This window comes from Diuraphis noxia, unplaced genomic scaffold, assembly GCF_037042655.1.
Source record: "Diuraphis noxia isolate RWA-SAM2 unplaced genomic scaffold, SU_Dnox_SAM2 contig0003, whole genome shotgun sequence".
NCBI lineage: Eukaryota > Metazoa > Arthropoda > Insecta > Hemiptera > Aphididae > Diuraphis > Diuraphis noxia.
This window is the reverse complement of record NW_028301713.1, coordinates 49,291,122-49,308,993: the sequence shown is the minus strand read 5'-3', so window position 1 is coordinate 49,308,993 and position 17,872 is coordinate 49,291,122. Positions and strand designations below refer to the sequence as shown.

Genomic DNA, 17,872 nt, shown 5'->3' with positions numbered 1-17,872 from the left:
CGCACGCCCCTCGCTAAACTATTTTCGTATTATCATAAGTACGGTGCGGTGTTTGTAAATGTAATTAATTTTTTCACCAATATTTAAATTTACACGCATAAGTTTATACGTATAGTTCGTAATCTGTATACGTACTATAATATTGATATAGTAACACATTTGTTTGGTTTGCGAGTTTATACAACGTATTTACATTCAAATTATAATAATTTTACATATTTTTCGTCTGAAACGGTTTCCAATTAGTTTTTTTGGATGTCTTTTGACGACCGCCGGCTGTCCGAGGCCAGAAGGGGCAGCATTAGTGGTTATATCAACAAAAAGGTACAATATTGTTACTATCATTATAATTATTATATAATACATATTAATGCTATATAAAGTATATTTTTTTTTTCATTTAGTCAATATAAGAAATTATTTTCAATACTTTTTTCTGTACATCAAAATAATATTTGAATAAAAATAACCATAATTATTCAATTATAAAACGAAATACGAAGTACAATTTACTATTTGTATATTATAATGTCTATAGCATAGGAAGTAGGTTTAATTATTTTTAATGTTGTTAGACGAACTAAGTATACGTTTCTAGAAATCATTGTAGACAGTGGCATAAATTGGGTTAAATTGTTAGGGTTGCAATCAGTTTCTAGGCTGGACAGGCTTACCACAGGCTAACCACACACCCTAATATGTTTTATTTTATTCTAAATTTAACATTACAATCAGTACATAAATTCAACAAAACTTTTTTAGCACATATTGGATCTATTAGTAATTGGTTTATATTATATACATACACCTATAAACATTAAATAGGGTATATATAATTACTTACTGTCAATAAAATATGTATAATTTTCTTAAACAATAAATGAATACATAAAAAAAAAAACAATTTCTTTATTTTATAAAATTCATGTTTTAAATAACAGCTACCAATTAGATTTTTTTTTATAATATAATACTTAATACCAATATAATAAATATATATATAGGGGAATACGGGGCAAAACCGATTAAAGAAATGAATATATAATATATAATTCCTATATTTTGTAGACGCCCAAAAAGAAAATTGAAACTGAAATACGACCAATAAAATAAAAATGTCACTGAAGTTATAGTAGTTATACCTTTGACAGTATTGCATATTAAGTTACAAATTAGTGTTTTATGAAAATTAATCTGTCATTCGAGGATTTGGTCCGATTGTATTTACAGTTTAAAGTTTCCACCACGTCGACCCTGTTTGGTCCATTAATCTTGTGGCTATAATATGTTCACCCATTGAAATAGAATAGTTGCACACTTGTACATTTATATTTCGGTGTGAATGCGAAAAACACAATCTCCCACCAATCACAATGGACATGAGTATTTTTAAAATTACGAAAACTTATTAGGTTTTGTTGTTGTTAAGAATTATAAGTAAATTATATTTCATTATTCTATAGAATATAAAAATAAATATAAAATGTTCTAACATTTCTAAAGTTTCAGTTTCTATTTCTAATGATATCTTAAAATATAATTAACTAATAATAATTTATTTTTCTAATAGTAAGATATTTGTAAAAACTTAGCTGGTTGTAATGGTGGAAATTAATTTTAATTTTAAAATGGCACGGTAAAAAGTGTAAAAATGTTATTCACTAGTTTTATTTTTGTGGGGTGGTTTTAATGTGTTTTATCTAATTTAGTTTATTACCTACATAATAATTAATAATATTTTACTAGACCAGTCAGAAGTAATTTCTTATTATAATAATATATGTCTTATCGGTGTATTTATGGAGTTCCGATGGTTTACCATCACTCCTATCGATATAAAGCACATTTTATTTCTATTCAATATATTTTTGGAGTATTTGAAATAAACGATAATGATTTTTTCAATAAGCATCTTATTTATTTCAACAAAATAAATTAAGATTTTTGCTTACATTAAAAAGTTAGTTGGTAGATAAACTTAATAGAATACCTACCTAAATGGCTTGACCTAAAGATTTAAAATTTTCATAGATTATCTATGTATTAAATAATAGATAGTACAGATGAAAATTATTTTTGAAAATTATTACATCGAAGTTTCATTATAATTTGTAATTTTTAAATTGTTTATCATTTACATTCTAATAAAACTAGTATGTTCACAAAAATCTTAACATCCCGAAAATCATGATAAATAAGTATTTTCATGAAGGTTTAAATCTTAACAAACCAGAGTGCATTTTTAGATATTATTTTTAGATCTCTTTTTGTAAGATTTGTAGTTTTGGATATTAAAATATCAACATGACATTTATTATAAGATAACACATAAAAACTTAAAATATCTCACCTTGCAGTTTTTATTTTTTATTTGATAACTTAAAACAGAAAACTGTTTTAATTAATCAATAATAAACTTTTATATGTTTGTGGTGAAATATAATTTAATAATAATACAAATTTATAGTTTCATTTAATACATTTAATAAAAAAACATTAAATAATATTTTATTGATTATTTGTCGCTTTAACATTTAATAATATGAAACTGTTACGCACCGTAGTATGTGAAAACCTAAAAAAGATGTTTACTACTTATTAATTATGATTTTATACTTATATTTAAGACATATTTTTCATTTCATATCTGTTAGATGAATATAGTTTCTAAAAAAATTGTAATTATTTTACACACTGCGAATATTGAATCAGTAAAATTGTTTCTTACAAGTATTTAAAATTACGATATCAATGTATACAATTGCAGGGCATATAGTTCCAATATTTTTACATAAATTATTAAAATTTAAATACTTTTAACTAATTATTTACTGACTCAATATTTGGTATTTATACACATTAAAATATCTATAAAAAAAAAATCAACCTCCTTAAGAATTTGTAATATTAATAATAATCAATATACATTTCATGGTTAAAATATCGATGTATTATATTCTATATTCATGAAATATTTTTCTTTGTTAAAAATATTTAAAAAATAATTTGAGGTTTCACGTTATGTTCTATGATGTAGCAATTATATATATATATAAATAAAATACATAGTAAACATTTTTATGTTTGTTGGAAGTAAATTGTTGTTAAAACTCTTTAAAATTCCGAACATTTGAAAATTTTTGTTTGCTGAATTTATATTTAAATTAATTTTTTCACCAATAAATGACCGTTATTGCTGTAGGTTAAATTAATAATAATAACAAAAAAAAAATCAATTTAATATATGGAATGTGGTTTTTCTATGTGCAGATTAATCTTTGAAAAATATGTATAATACAGTTAAAATAAACAATTTTTAGAATAAAATTTTTCTGATAAGCGTAAACAAACTTAATTATTGTAATTTATTATAATTATTATAGTATTAAATGTTTTAATGAATCCCGGTTTCTACATTTTTAAAAGACAACTTTATTCTAACCATCAGACCATTGTTCATTATTACTAATATTAAGAAATAAAATGTATAGTTACAACTTACAATGAATTACAATTTATTTAAGATACCTAGGTACTTAAAAAAAAAAATATAATTAATGTAACGTTTACGACTAATGGCCGTTGTCGCCGATGTCTTTTGATCAATAAAAAAAAAAAGAATTACAATTTAGGTTAATTGAATAAATTAAATTCAGGTAAATTTATAATTTTTTTTTTTTTTTGTATTATTTTTAATATTTTTATTGTGACATTTAAAAGATAAATAATTCATGACACAATTAACTAAATAATTATTAAATTTCATTTATTCAACTTTTACGTTAATTTATGTAAAATTATTAGATATCATTTTAATGACGTTTTTTTATTATTGTAGTTTGTACTTTAGTATCGTCGTTTCGTCCAATTATACGTTTTATAACAATCATTGTTCACTCAAAAAATTAATATTGCCTTATTGGCGTATTGAATACCTTTTAACAGCAATAATACGTCTATACACAATACATCCTTAAGTTATACCTATACATTACACAAGTACAAAATCGTATCCAAATATGTCTGATTATTCTCAAAATGTAGAAAATACAATTATAATATATGTAGCCCGGTGTAGGCATTGGTGAGTGTATGATCAATATCAGGAGTGAATAGTCATCACTCATCGTATGTAACTGATCGAAGTGCTTACAATAATACCTTGAAAGATATTTGTATAGCCGTATAGGTATTAAAATGTTTTTGTGACGTTAATGATTAATTATTTATTTGTACCTATGTATATGCTACAATGTAGACATTTAAAAAAATGTGTAGGCACTATTGTACCATCATAGGTATTATTATAGTACTAATTGATAGTTGCAAATAGTTGTACTGAATTTAATACTGTAAAAATATTTTTAAAGGAACTTCATTTCAAGTTGAAAATTGTTTTTATCTAATTACACCAAAGAAGTTTAACAAATAAAAAAAAAATTAATAATGTTGTTAACAAATAACGGTTTTAATTAAACATTGCAGGTTTGCACTGAATATTAAATAACAATAAAATATAATAATATGTATTCTTTTTATGAATAAAAATTCTTACAATATTATATTGTATAATAATTTATTCACCACCTATTTCAGAAACTCTATTTTAAAGTATCAAGCAACTGGCAATCGTTACAAAATACATATTTAAGTTTTAACTCAAGGTAAACATAAAGTGTTGTTTAGCTCTAAAATATTGGTTATAAATTATACATTAACAGTAAATAATTATTTAAGTAAAATAGTTATACACCTTTTAAAAAAGGTAATCATTTCATACACCTGATCAAAAAATATATGTTCAATTATATATTTAGGTATTAGGTATCACATTTCTGAAATTGCATGAATAACATGAATAATAATAAGTCCTAAAGTAAAATATTGTAAAGAGGATGTCGTACCCATACCTATATGCTGTCTTCGTCTTACACACAATACCATTATACAACATGTCAAATTTTCGTTCACTAGTTTCAAAAATGCACTGTTAGTTTAGATATTAGAGTGAATTAACTTATTTTTTTTTTTTTTTTTTATTGGTTAAGCATCAACTACATAGGTTATTAGCTTACATGTATTAATTTCTACATTAAATGATTATATGCTATTGTACAATTCTATTTTTTTAAAGTATAAAATTATGCTATGAAAGTTTGAAAATGGACCAATTGCTTCGTACAGGTTGTCTGGGATGTTGAAATCTTTTCTAGCTTCGTTGAAGTTTGGGCAGTGGATGATGATATGTTTAATGGAGTAGTTTGTATTGCATGTTGGGCAAAGGGGTGGATCTGTCTTTGCCATAAGATGTCCGTGTGTCAGTTTCGTGTGACCGATTCTGAGTCGATTAAGAATCACTTCATTTTTTCTGTTTATGTCAGTGTATTTCGGCCAGAGTACGACAGAGTGTTTTATTTCTCTTAGTTTATTTTCCGTGGTCGTGTGCCACTGTGAGTTCCACAATTCAATACAGTATTTGTTTATGTTTCTTCTTATATCTACAAGTGAGGAAAAAGGAATGATTTCACCATCAGGACTGTTGACTGCATTTCTAGCCGCTTCGTCTGACTTCTCATTTCCCTTTATGTTGCAGTGACCTGGGGTCCATATAAATCTTATTACTTTGTTTGATTTGGAAAGAAGATTGCTAATTGAAAGAGCCAATGGTTCTGATAGGGTTTTGGATTGTAGATTTGTTAAGGCACTGAGTGAGTCAGAACATATATCGATTTTAGTATTATTGATATCGAGGGCTAATTGAACTCCTTTCAATAGTGCTAGGTATTCAGCTGAATAAATACTGCATAATTTATTGAGTTTGTACTGTTTGGTTGTATTGAGGTGTACTACTGCAAGTCCAATGCCCAAATCGGTTTTGGATGCGGTTTTAGATCTGAGTGCTGGTATTTGAAGTGTGTATTAGTTCATTAAATAGGTTATTATAAATAGTATTTGGTGTTTCTTTTTTAAGGTGTTCTGTTAAGCTTGTATCAACTAGGTAATTTGGTTGTTGCCAGGTGGGAATCAGACTGCTTTCGCGTTGACGAATTAACTTATTATAAAACTTTTAGATAAGAACATTATCTGTGCTTAAAATATGAATCATGATAATTCTCAAATATTAATAATGTTCATACTTATAATTCACTTAAAAATTTAAGTAGGTATCGTAAAAATTCAACGAAAGAACACAAAATACGTTTTTACCTAAAGTATAACAGATTAATTCACTTCAATAATCTAATACTAAAACTAACAGCACACAATTTAAACTGGTAAACTAAAATTTGGTGTGTCACGCGTGTGTAAAAATGGATATAACACATACGGGTGAGATGTGCGACGTCCTTTTAACTGTTGACCAAAGTATCTTCTTTGTTCTTGATAATAATATTATTATAATTTGTTTACTACTATTATTTTATAATGTATAAATGTTTGATTATCAACTAATAATTAGTATTGAATATATACCTATATTAAAATATAGGACACTAATTAACTTATTTAACTATTTCTACTTTTATTGAAAATAATTATATAATTTTTCATGGTCTATTAATTTATTTTGTACACCATTAGTATGTGCAGGTATACAAAGTACAAACATACCAGCCAAGCTAAATGCTACATATTAATATATTATGTTGTACTTCAAAGTCTAATTATATTATTTAAAATGTAAATGTTTAATACAACCGTTGATATTCATCACATTTTTGTTCTTCAAATAACCTTAAACCACTTTCTTAAAAATGGTTAGTATAATAATAGAATCGCTATAATTCAAACGTTCCTTAGCGTCCACTGTCCAACACATTCAGTAGTCCGTTATTATTTATCGCTAGTAAATAATACTCATAAATCGTAACGAACAATACATTATATTTACTATAGAAAAACTAAAAAAGTATTTACAATCATGTCGTGAGATCAAAAATAGAAGTAACACACATTTATGACGAGAAACCAGTTTAAAAAAAAAATGAAAATATTACATTATTACAATGATACGAATCCATGACATATGGGTAGATTATAGTGTGTTTTTTAAGTGCCTTTTTTATTTCGGAAAGTTTCAACTAATAATATGCGTTCAAACATAAACTTTTGATTTTCAAAAACTAATTATAATTTTAATATAGAATTGTTAGGGATAATTTTTTTGGACATTTTTACATAAATCTAATGAACAATAATAAGAACTGACTGCGTATATTAACATTTAGTTTTTACATATTTTTCTTGAATAGTCAAGAAAGCATGTGACTGATCATTTATCATAATATGTTTTATATATATATATTATATATTATTATATTATATTATTATATTATATTATTATAATAATATATAATATTAATATTATAATAATTATTTTAAAATTATAATTATTATAATTAAATTAATTTTATAATTAATTTTTATAATTATAATAATTTATATTAATATTATAATAATAATATTATATTATTATATTATATATCATAATATGCTTAGAACAATGGCATGACAATTTTTTTTTAAATAGTAGACCTAATTAATCACTATTTAATTTTAATTTTATACTTTTTAATAATTTCAAACGTTTATGTGAGATATTTGAAAGGTCTAACATTAGGAGGTCAAAATTGAAAATTGTACCTCTTTCATATAATCAGGAAAAACAAAAATAAAATGTAAAACCTGTTCAACTTGTTGAAATTATAATATTATTATTAAAAAAATATATTTATTGACCTTGTTTTCGCTTGAATCATCTTTGATTAATTTTTGTCGATAAAAAATTTAAAAAGTTCAAAAATGTAATACAAGGTTTCTTATAAGTTTTTATCATAGTTATTTAAAAATGTTTAGGATATATAAGCATGATTATTTTTCATAAGCATTTACAGTTCTAATTTCGACAAAATAATAATAATTGTGGCTTGGTGAGGCGCGGTCGTACGAGCATCTGCGGAAACGCACTGAGCGTACATACCGACCGCAGTTGCTAGCTCCCGGATGGGTGACCACCCGGGATTTTTAGCAACATATCCTTGCCAGTTTGCCACACATACACAAACACGTGTTACAACCCTACCCACTTAAAAACCTACTGAAAAATATACAAAATAACCCCTACCGTACCACCCCACACCCAATGGCCTATGTTTCCGCGGGTTTCACTAAAAAAAAAATATGTGTATATATATAATGTTTCTCCCCTTACAAGTAATTCATTTTCATACATCGACCAAAAAATTACTTATCATTTTAGGAAAATTGATATGCAGGTGCAATGTTTTTGAAAAAATGAATTCGACCTATCTGTAAAAGCGATGTTAAAATTACATAAAATAACCTAGGCTGACACACCACCTTTGAAAAGAATCGATTTTTGTAAACAATGATATATTGTTGAATTAAAATTGAACACATTATTTTGTGATCCATTAAATACAAACTGTTCAGCAGATCGGTACCCACTGTCCTATATAATATTGTTTATGTTTGCTATAGCCAAATCGGTATGACTCGTTTATGAAATACGTCCTCGTTTGCTAGTTGACGACAGTTGAAACGCTATAAACATTTAAAAAAAGTAATAATAATACAGTCAACGGGTGTGGGGAGGTTCACCTTTTAGCCTTCCTGCGTACGTCACTGACTTGGAAGCTATTACATTTTCAATTAATTTTGAATATATATTTTGAATTTTTTGTCAAAACTTCATAATCATGCATATTTGAGTAAATTATTAGAACAATAAATTGAGAACATATTTTGGAATTTTCCAATATAGCAAAGTTAGTGTTGAATAAATTTGGACAAAAAAAACACGTCATACACATTTGAAAAAATGTCAGTGTAAAAATTCATATAATATTAACAATTTTTGTCATACGTTTAATTAGTGTAATTTTTTTTTTTTTTTTGGTCATGTCTTTCTGTTACACTCTGTGTAGCCTATACCTTTAAAAATATTTTGTGTCATGTATGTATTTACTCATTGATTCTAGTATGACTCTTCTACTCCACTAATATAATACATTTATCATGTACGGCTAATGTCCTGTCATTAATTTTTTAATATACTATTCAATTTAAAATACTCAAAGTAATTCCAATTAATTGTTAGTAACATAATTATGTTTACAATCAATATATACGGATATTCAAAACATTAAATTTATACTCATGTTTTTTAAAATTATTAGTTGCTTAATATATCCAATGTATTTTTAGATTAATTTAATACTCACAGATACTATAGATTTGATATATTTTGAATCTATGCGAAAATGGATACAGGCTCTTATCCTTGATGTGGAGTATCTCTACATTATTATTTTTGAAGTATTAGAATGTTATGGTTTGATGACAACAAAAGCATTGACAAATACACGATAGATATTGAAAAAATTTTTATGGTTTTTGAATGCCTGACCAATTGTACACTAACTATTAGAATCATTATATTTAATATGTATATGTATAGCTAGCCATTAGGCATTATATATTTTATGTAGGTCAGACTGCAATATCATATACTTTATAAAACACCAAAAATCGGCAAATCGGCGTCCAATAATTTTCACGTACTATCGTTTATCCAGCCTACATCTGTTTTCTATAAAAGATTACAAAGTCCAAATTTAGGTTTTTTTGTTGAATAGGAGCCATAATAATAAGCTTATAAAGAATCTCTAAATAAACCTAGAGAAGCTTTATTATTATAAACTCAAAAAGTCGTTAAGAGCTTAAGTGTCTCGTACTTTTATTTTCTTAACATTTTTTTTTATTTTAGACTTGTAGCTTATCTTTTAATATATAATGTGTTAATCAATACGCGTAAGAGAAGAAAATGTACAACTTTGGTGTACTATCAAGATTCAAGAAGTACCTACTTTAGTCTGATCCTATGCAAAAAAAAAATGTATATACCAAGAAAAGAATTAGTATCGATTTATTTTATGTGTCACTTAAGAATTTTTATAAAAAATGTCGTACCTAAACAATTCCTGTCACATTAAAATTAAATCTTATAAGTATATATAGGTAGGTAGATAGGTTATATTATGGGAGTTCGATAAAATAAATTTGGTATGGCCCTTCTCAGATAGAATTCCAGTCACTAATAACACAACACCACATCTTGGTTAAATTAAAATCCGTTTTATGCGACTTGTCAATATCATATCAGAATTGTTGGTCAGAAATTTAAATTTCTATAAAAAAAAAAGTAAATTTTAAACGATATGTGTCTATGTCACCATGAGCGACTGCTGCACATAAGTAATGGAAAGCATAAATACCTAATTATAATTGAATATATTCAACTTGTGTTTTTTTTTTTTTTTTTTAAGCCTCAACAACTAAGATTATTGGCTAATATTAACATTAATAAATACATTATAATATTATAATATTATGGTTGTAAAGTTTAGTTCTTTGTAGAAATGTTATAATGTTGCTGTACTTGTATGTTTCGTTACATATATGTATGAAATATACCTATGGAGCACGACAGGGCATAGACAAATAGACTTCTATACTAACTAGATGAGGTATATTATTTACATTGTTATCAGTAAAGCTCATACGGGGACGACCACCATCTTGTTGGTTGGCAAAACATTGTTTGCCATACGCAAAATGTATTAGGAATAAATTGAATTATCTATATATTTTTAAAAGCGAAATAAAATCATAATGACAAAATTAACTATATTAAATATTTTTTTCTTTCTTTTTGTTACAATCAATAATTCTAAAAATAATAAAATACAACACAACATCAATTGATATTTAGCATAATATTTGCAATATATTGTATGTAATAGTTCTTGAAACCAAGAAGATGGCAGAACCTGGCTACAACTAATATCCGGTGTTACTTATCTAGTTAGTATAGAAGTCTGTGCAACAGGATCACAGAGTAATGTGACCTCCACTAGTGACTTATGAAGTTTAGAAACTGCAGCAGAAATATTTAACAGTTACCTGCTTGTAAGTTGCAGTCTGATGAAACGTGGTTTTTTTTAAATTGTACCACTCAAAATACATATTTTTCAAATTATATTTAAATTTACGATTCAAGAATTAACTTCGAAACAGGACAGTTTTCTATATCACTAATGCCAGCCGGAGCAGTGGCGCAACTACGGGGGTGCTAGGAGGTGCTTAAGCAATAATAACTAATAAGTGATAATACCCGGTGGTCCTCGTTTACCAGCAGGCTTGCTAGTTGTTTATTGTTTGTTTCAAATTTGAAAGTGTTCGTTATTTTTTATACATTTGCTAAGATTGACAGAAGATTATGTTTAACACTTTAATAATTTTAAATCATAAAATACAATAAATAAAAATGAAATGTGTTAAAATTGTTTAGTATTTTAATATACCTAATAATAATAGTCAAAATAAAATATTTTAAATGTGTAATGGGGGGGGGGTGTGGGGGGCGGAGCTCCCCACGGCAATATAACGGTTTACCTTTTGTAGCACCCCCAAGATTTGAACTCTAGTTGCGCCACTGAGCCGGAGTACTACAAAAAACGGTAATCTTTACATTGTATATAATTTATACTTTTCTGATCAACCAACAAACCTTGATACTCTATAATTTTAAAACACGTTGATGATAAAATAAGTAATTTATTTCTCTAACATAGATTGTCAAATAGCATATTCATTCACACAAAATCATCCACATCTAGTTTCCTCTTTGTACTCCCGCTGATGGGTAAAAAAAAACAAATCTAAATCTATCCACACAGTTTATATTCACAGTAAATTGTAATACAGAGGCAATCTCACCAAACAACAAACAGATTCCTTCTTAAAACATAGATAAGTATAAGTACTTAGGACTATTTAAAAAAATATACATATATATAAACTGGCAAATACGCATTCATAAAACAAACACCATCTTCAACAAAAGACTTCTCTTACTTAAAAATCTCTTCCATTAAAAAAAAAGTGCAATTTACATAAAATACAACCAAAAAGTAGTACAACTCAAAAATGTAATCTAAAATTGGAAAATTCGGAACAGGTATCATGATTCTGAGACGCCAATATAATAGTTCATATTTTGTAAGTTGTAATCTAACCCAATAAACTGCAGCACATACAATAAATACGTTTATCCATGTCGTGGTTTCGCATAAAATCAATCAAACAAAAGCAGGTAAGTCGTGTATGTCGCTCTGCTGTACAGTAGATTACAAGTGGGTTACTGTAATGGATGGAATTAAATTTGAATCCAATGATATTATATCATTGTATACAAAAAACGATTCTGAGCGAAGACGGTTTATCTGTCTAGGATATATTATAGATTATTAAAAATTTTCAAATCTTAGATTTAAAAGAAAAATTTTTATGAATTTCTAGTTTGAAATAATTTGCGAATTTTCGTGATTTTTACATATGTTGTCAAAATTCAAACTTTGAATGCTTGTAAAAAAAAAATTGTGGCTATATATTTATTTTATTTTTCAATTGCTATTGTAAAAATATATAATGAGCCTTGTATTAAATTTTCAAATCTTAGATATAAAAGGAAAATTTTTTATGAATTTCTAGCACAAAATAATTTACGAATTTTCGTGATTTTTACATAATATGTTGTAAAAATTCAAACTTTGAATGCTTATAAAAAATAATTGTGACTATGTATTTCTTTTATTTTTCAACTTCTATTGTAAAAATATGTTAGGAGCCTTGTATTAAATTTTCAAATCTTAGAATTAAAAATAAAAACTTTTATGAATTTCTATCTAAGGTAATTTGAACATTGCCGTAATTTTTACGTATTTAGTCAAAATTTGAACTTTAAATGCTTATAAAAAAAAATCGTGCCTACGAATTTCTTTTATTTTTCAACTACTATTGTTACAATGTGTTAGAAGCCTTGTATTAAATTTTCAAGCTTTTCTGCCAAACAAATAAATTTTTATCGATATTAATTTTAAAAAAAACTAATAATGATCGAAAATTTGAAATGCCTATGAATAGTTCAGCTTAAGTCGAAATTTTTTGAAAATTGCATGGTGGATAGAATATACTTATATAAACATTAGGTGAAAATTTCATGTATCTATGGTCGTTTGTTTTAAAGTTACATCAAAAACCAAAATCGATTTTGTCGAAAAATGAGTGTGCGTAAAATTTCCCGTTTTTCCCTTAATTTTTAGTTTATTTTTCTCAATTATTTAGAAAAGTATTAAGAATTTTTTACTTTTGACCCCCCAAAATACCAACTAGATTCACTTTCTGATCGAACGAGGTACTGAAGTCAAAAATCGAAGCATTTTTACTGCCCCAAAACGTGATGACAGACAAAAAAAAAAAAAAAACACACATCATGGTAAAATCAATACATTCATCGCTCCGCTCAGAATCTAATACAATATGGCCCATGGCCGCGGTAGACCTCCCACTAGGAGGAATACCGATGCATAAATTCCACATCTTTTATACTTTAAAGTACATACATTTAGGTATGTATATTACAATTTCTATCATTTCTATCTGTAATAATTATCATGAGTAGTTCGACGAGGAGGTGGCTGCTATAAACAAATTATACTATCTCATGTCTGTCGATAATATGGCTGTAAAAACATCGAATTTCAGATCGAAAGATTTCTTCGTTCTTATTATTTCTTCCTCTCGTGGGTTTCCTGCAGGTTCACAGCAAAAAAAATTAAAAATACACGCCTATATTGAGAAGCGACAGGATAACGTGACACAATGATGTAAAAATACTTTACTATATTCTTGTAGGAACCTACCAATATTGCACAAATGCGTAAATTATATTGTACAGTTGAATGGGTGTGTGATATTGTCACGTGCCGTGTGTTGTGTAAGATTACAACATTTAATATCAATATCGTTACGCGTGATCGCAACAGTTCAACGGTGCGAAAAGTTTAATAAATATTAATAATTATGTCCTACTCATTATAACTACTATAATTAGGAATTTTCTAATACCTAACGCCGTGCGCTCAATATAAATATAACTATAATTGGGGGTTAAGATCTAGATATATATGTTCGAAATTCACACAATAAATTATTGATATACTTTTACTAATTAAAAAAAAATAGTTGGATGACAATGAAGGCTGCTGATATCGTGGATACATCAGTGTGACAGTGTCGAATTGTTTCACAACCTTCGCATGTACAATGAAAATAAATCTATAATCAATTGAGAGGTTCCTAAACCAATCTGCACTTTGTTCCCGAGAAGATGATATGTATTTTTTATTTTTATACAGTTGATGTTGGATATGGCTTATGATTATTATGAAGACAGTGTCATGTCACGAAAACGCACATCCTTATAGCGTCCCACAAATTGGATTTAAATCACGACGATCCCAATAACAACGACATCACTGCCTTAAAACGGGTTTCGTTGTATCTGATTTTTATTCATTCGTCTTTTTGCCGTTTAAAAGCGAAAAAATGTAGTAAAACCACGTCACAAAGAGCGCGTAAAGGACAGATTGTGAGTAGGAAGAGTGGCAGACGTTATACAGAGTGGTTCACCAAACACGTTAACCCTTAGTTCTTTATAATCATACATTTATTTTATTTATTATTATTTTTTTTTTAATTTTAAAGTACATTATTAATATACCATATTTTCAAATATTTATAGATACGTTTTCTAGCATATTATCAGGAGTAATTATCAACTTTTTTTAGTTGCTAAAACTTTACATTTTACTCCAAAGTATCAACATTTACTAAATATCATCCAACTAACAATTAGAAACTTTACAAAGGATTACATTCAAAAATCCTCACATATTTGTATATAGTCATGTCGTAAGTCGACAGGACAATTCTTGAAAATCATAAAAAAATCTCTGTATGTTTCGAAATATGGTCTTCAGCTATGATTATATCATTAATATTTTAATATTTATTATAGAATGATATTATACAATGGAACACGATAATTTAAAAGAATAACAGCAGCAGCAGCCGCCATCCACTATTCAATAAGTCGACTGTACTTTTAGTATTTTTTGTGGCAGCTCGATTTTTCCAATTTGTTTTGCGCACAAGAATCTGAACTGATAGGATCTGATAAATCTTCCTGTATACACAGTATTATAAAAGGACTGGAATAGGAAACGCTCACGAGTGGGACGAACGAAGGGGGATCGTTCGGCACCGGTGGCGGCTATAATGCGTCGTTGGTAAATAAGCGCGAGGGCCGTCCGCCGCCGACAACGGCGTCGTATTTAGGTCAACGACAACCGGCCGCCGGCGCTCAGCGTTTGTTGTTGTTGTCTGCGGCGGCGGCGGGAAGCGCGTCGACCCCCGGGCTTTTTGCAACGGTTTGGCCGCCGCCACCGCCGCCGATTCAGTGTTGCCGACCGTCGCGCGCACGTGCTCACCGTTCACAGTTTTGGCGGTGCACGTGCCGTTCCTTTCTGCCGTCGCCGGCCGCCGCAGACTGCGGCCCGCAGTGGCGCAGTTATACATATATCAATATAATAATATCGTATTGTGCTATTGTGTATACAATGCCGTTGTGAAGGGTGTTCAAGAAGTGCGGCACATGCCTAGTGCGGCTTCGTGGTTTTTTTTTTCAGCGGTATAAAATAATATTTGTATTTATTCTCGATATGAACCTATCCTTATGAAGTGTTAGTATCTTAAACTGGAAACAATGGTATAGAATCGAGACAGTAATTATACGACTGTTTAATTGCCCTCGGATCTAACCTAACTCGAAAGCCTCGAATTCATAAATTACACATAATATATTATAATGGCTTGAGCCAACCCCTATTTTTCATAAAAATTCGTACTACACATCTTTTAATGTACCATGAAATAATACAGAACCGTGGGGGGTTAAAAAAATTTTATTTTTTAAAAATGTGTATAATGTATTCTGTACTATACCTATTACTATCTAGCAAGTATAGTCTTATTTATTAGTATTTAGTAGGTACACACTTTTCGAATCCGTAGTGCACACTTTCAATTTCGGATATTACACACTTTGTGTTGGGGTTCACTAAAAAATAGGGCCTGGCTTGCGCCGATATAGTATATTATAAATTATAATATATCAGGTGAAGCCAAATTTTTTTTTTTAAGTTCAACTGAGAATATCATATATATATTATGTTTCCTTCGAGTTTTTAGTTTAAGTGCTTAAAAACTATATCATGTTTCGTGCGCCGCGGCGTGCACGGTGTACGACAAGCGCAGCGGTGGCCGTGGCGGGTGGTGCAGTCTCAAACAGCACGACGGACCAACGTGTCGACCGTCACGTACACCACTATGTATCATCGGCTAAAATATTAAAAACTTGATACGCGGCGGCGACGATGGTGAAGGTACTTATGCGTAATATGTCCTACATTTTATCATCTCGCGGGATGACGAGAGATGACTCGTCGTTACATTAATTATTATATTTTAATATAATAGTAAATAATTTCGTATAAAACACTGTCCGGCCGTGTTATTATATGATAAACCTCCGGGCAGGCCACTCATCCGTCCGTCCACCCGTCGGCCACATGTCCCGGGTGGTCGATTACTATTCACTAACGTAAATAAATAATATCGTGAAACATTGTAATACGCGGACGGCGGCGGTGCATTTACCGTGAATCTCACTACAGCATAATATATGTTGTCTCGCGGGCGTGTCCGTTCCACGGTCTATAATATATTATTAATTATATTATTATTTCTTAACCTTTTAGAGGCGATTTTTTCCCCGAAAACTCATACCTAATTAGATGTTATTTAAAAAAAAATAAAAACATTATTGATTACTACTCATTTTAAACGTTGTTCTGAGATTTGTTGTCACGTTATCATCCACATGAATGAACACTGTAACCATGCGCTGGTTCGATAGATCCGTCAATTTGCATATTAATTTTATATTTTCTAAGAGTAATTATTCTACTCGGTCTACACTCGAGAAACAGCTATTCCCAACTACTGTGCCGTGAAATTCTTCAAGTATGCCGAGTAATCTTTATTTTATTCTGTGTGTTAAATATAATAATTATAATATGTTACATTACAATTAACTTGAACAATATTTGTTGGTTATTTACGTGTGTTGAAATTATTGTACAGATAAATGTTACTTTGTAAATAAATCTAAAAATAAATCACATAAAGACATGCAGTCATCAAAACTAAAACCATTAAAAAATATATTGTATTCCTTTTTGTCTCGTATTCGAATTATTTATGTTTATTGAAATTGTTTATATAAACGTTACATCTCACATTATAATACATCTGTAATAAAAAATATAGACGTATTTTTTTCAATATATGTGCCGTGAAAATGTGTAAGAAAAAAACCAAGTCCATCAAGAAAAAAAATTTAGGAACCCCTGATTCTGGAGTCTAGATGCGCCATAATATGGTAATATAATATTTTTGTTATAAACATAGTCCATAGATCTACCACCGGAGTACGCTCGTAAAAATACTTCTTTTGTTTCACAAGTGACACTCGATTCAAGATGAAAACATCATTAGCAATGATAACCAGTAACCACTAAAACTACTTATAAAAATAAAATATAATTTATATATAATATGAACATAAGTAGGTACATAACATATCGGACGGCGACTACTTATAATAAATATAGGTTTATAGGTGCATATGCTACCAGTTATACCTGCAATTAATCATAATAGGACAGTGACACATATATTAGTATAGAAATATTAACTATATTCTAAATGATAATAATAATCTGTGTATAACTGAGCCTGAAAATTGAGGTACAGCTGAACAAAATATGCGCAGTTGAATACTACATACTACATAGGCCGTTACACTTGTGTAGTTGTGTGCTCT

General features: G+C 28.4%; 1 protein-coding gene across 1 annotated transcript in view; it reads left to right on the top strand.

Annotated features, from left to right (window-relative positions):
• Positions 1-17,872, top strand: part of LOC107164237 (uncharacterized protein ZK1073.1) — a 33,882-nt gene continuing 16,010 nt past the window's right edge. The window contains exon 1 of the mRNA XM_015511985.2: positions 1-324. Coding sequence (XP_015367471.1) covers positions 256-324 — 69 coding nt within the window. The 5' untranslated portion in view covers positions 1-255. The remainder of the gene's footprint in view (positions 325-17,872) is intronic.